This window comes from Buceros rhinoceros, unplaced genomic scaffold, assembly GCF_000710305.1.
Source record: "Buceros rhinoceros silvestris isolate BGI_N320 unplaced genomic scaffold, ASM71030v1 scaffold21492, whole genome shotgun sequence".
In the NCBI taxonomy this organism is placed as follows: domain Eukaryota; kingdom Metazoa; phylum Chordata; class Aves; order Bucerotiformes; family Bucerotidae; genus Buceros; species Buceros rhinoceros.
In genome coordinates this window covers 3,769-4,725 of record NW_010398599.1, presented here as the reverse complement: position 1 = coordinate 4,725, position 957 = coordinate 3,769, and the positions used below count along the sequence as shown (strand labels likewise).

At 61.7% G+C, this 957-nt stretch overlaps 1 protein-coding gene across 1 annotated transcript in view; it reads left to right on the top strand.

The window, feature by feature from the left end:
• Window positions 1–957, top strand: part of LOC104489050 (discoidin domain-containing receptor 2-like) — a 9,204-nt gene that overhangs the window by 6,173 nt on the left and 2,074 nt on the right. The window contains 3 exon segments of the mRNA XM_010131165.1: window positions 37–231; window positions 349–485; window positions 879–948. Of these exon segments, the coding sequence (XP_010129467.1) occupies window positions 37–231; window positions 349–485; window positions 879–948 (402 nt within the window).

The window sequence follows — 957 nt, the reverse complement described above, 5'->3', positions numbered from 1 at the left end:
CTCACGGGATGCAGCAGTCCCAGAAACCCGCCCCAGGCCAATGTTCCCGAGGGTGTCCCTCACTACGCCGAGGCCGACATAGTGAATCTGCAGGGTGTGACTGGTGGCAACACCTACTCAGTGCCGGCCCTCACCATGGACCTGCTCTCTGGCAAGGACGTGACCGTGGAGGAGTTCCCCAGGAATCTGCTGACCTTCAAGGAGAAGCTGGGGGAAGGCCAGTTTGGGGAGGTGAGTGGGAGCTGGACCTGCTGCGAGCAGGGCTCAGGCAAGGCTCTTCCCAGTTTGCAGGGGCTGGGGGAGGCTGTCAGTCAGCGAAGGTGACAGCTGCCTCTTGCCCCCCTCCAGGTTCACCTCTGCGAAGTGGAGGGGATGGAGAAGTTCACAGGCAAGGACTTTGCACTGGAGGGCTTGGACGTGAGCTCCAACTGCCCTGTGCTGGTGGCTGTGAAAATGCTGCGAGCAGATGCTAACAAGAACGCCAGGTATGAGGCTGAGTGCCCTGGCACTGCCCCCCCACATAAAGCTTCCCCAGGAGAATCGGGACGCTTGGGAAGCATCCCCTGCCTCCAGTGGCCAGGCGCTCGGTGCAGCTGCGAGGACCACTTCGCTGAGCTGTCTGGGGATGCCAGGCTGCTGGGATTCAGGACTGCTGCTCCTTCTTGGTCCTAATCAGCTCCCAAGCGCCCCATCTGCCTGCTGAGTCCACCCCACGGATCAGCCCTGAGCTCCACCTTATGGCCCTCAGTCCCAGGGGAGGGGACCTGTGGGTCGCCCAGGAGGCTTGGGGGGTGGGAGGCATGCACAGCCGGTCCATGCGCACCTCTGGGCCCCTCCGGGTCTGTCTATCCGATCCGTGTGGTTTCTGTCCCGGAAAGGAATGATTTTCTGAAGGAAATCAAGATCATGTCACGGCTGAAGGACCCCAACATCATCCGGCTGCTGGCGGTCTGCATC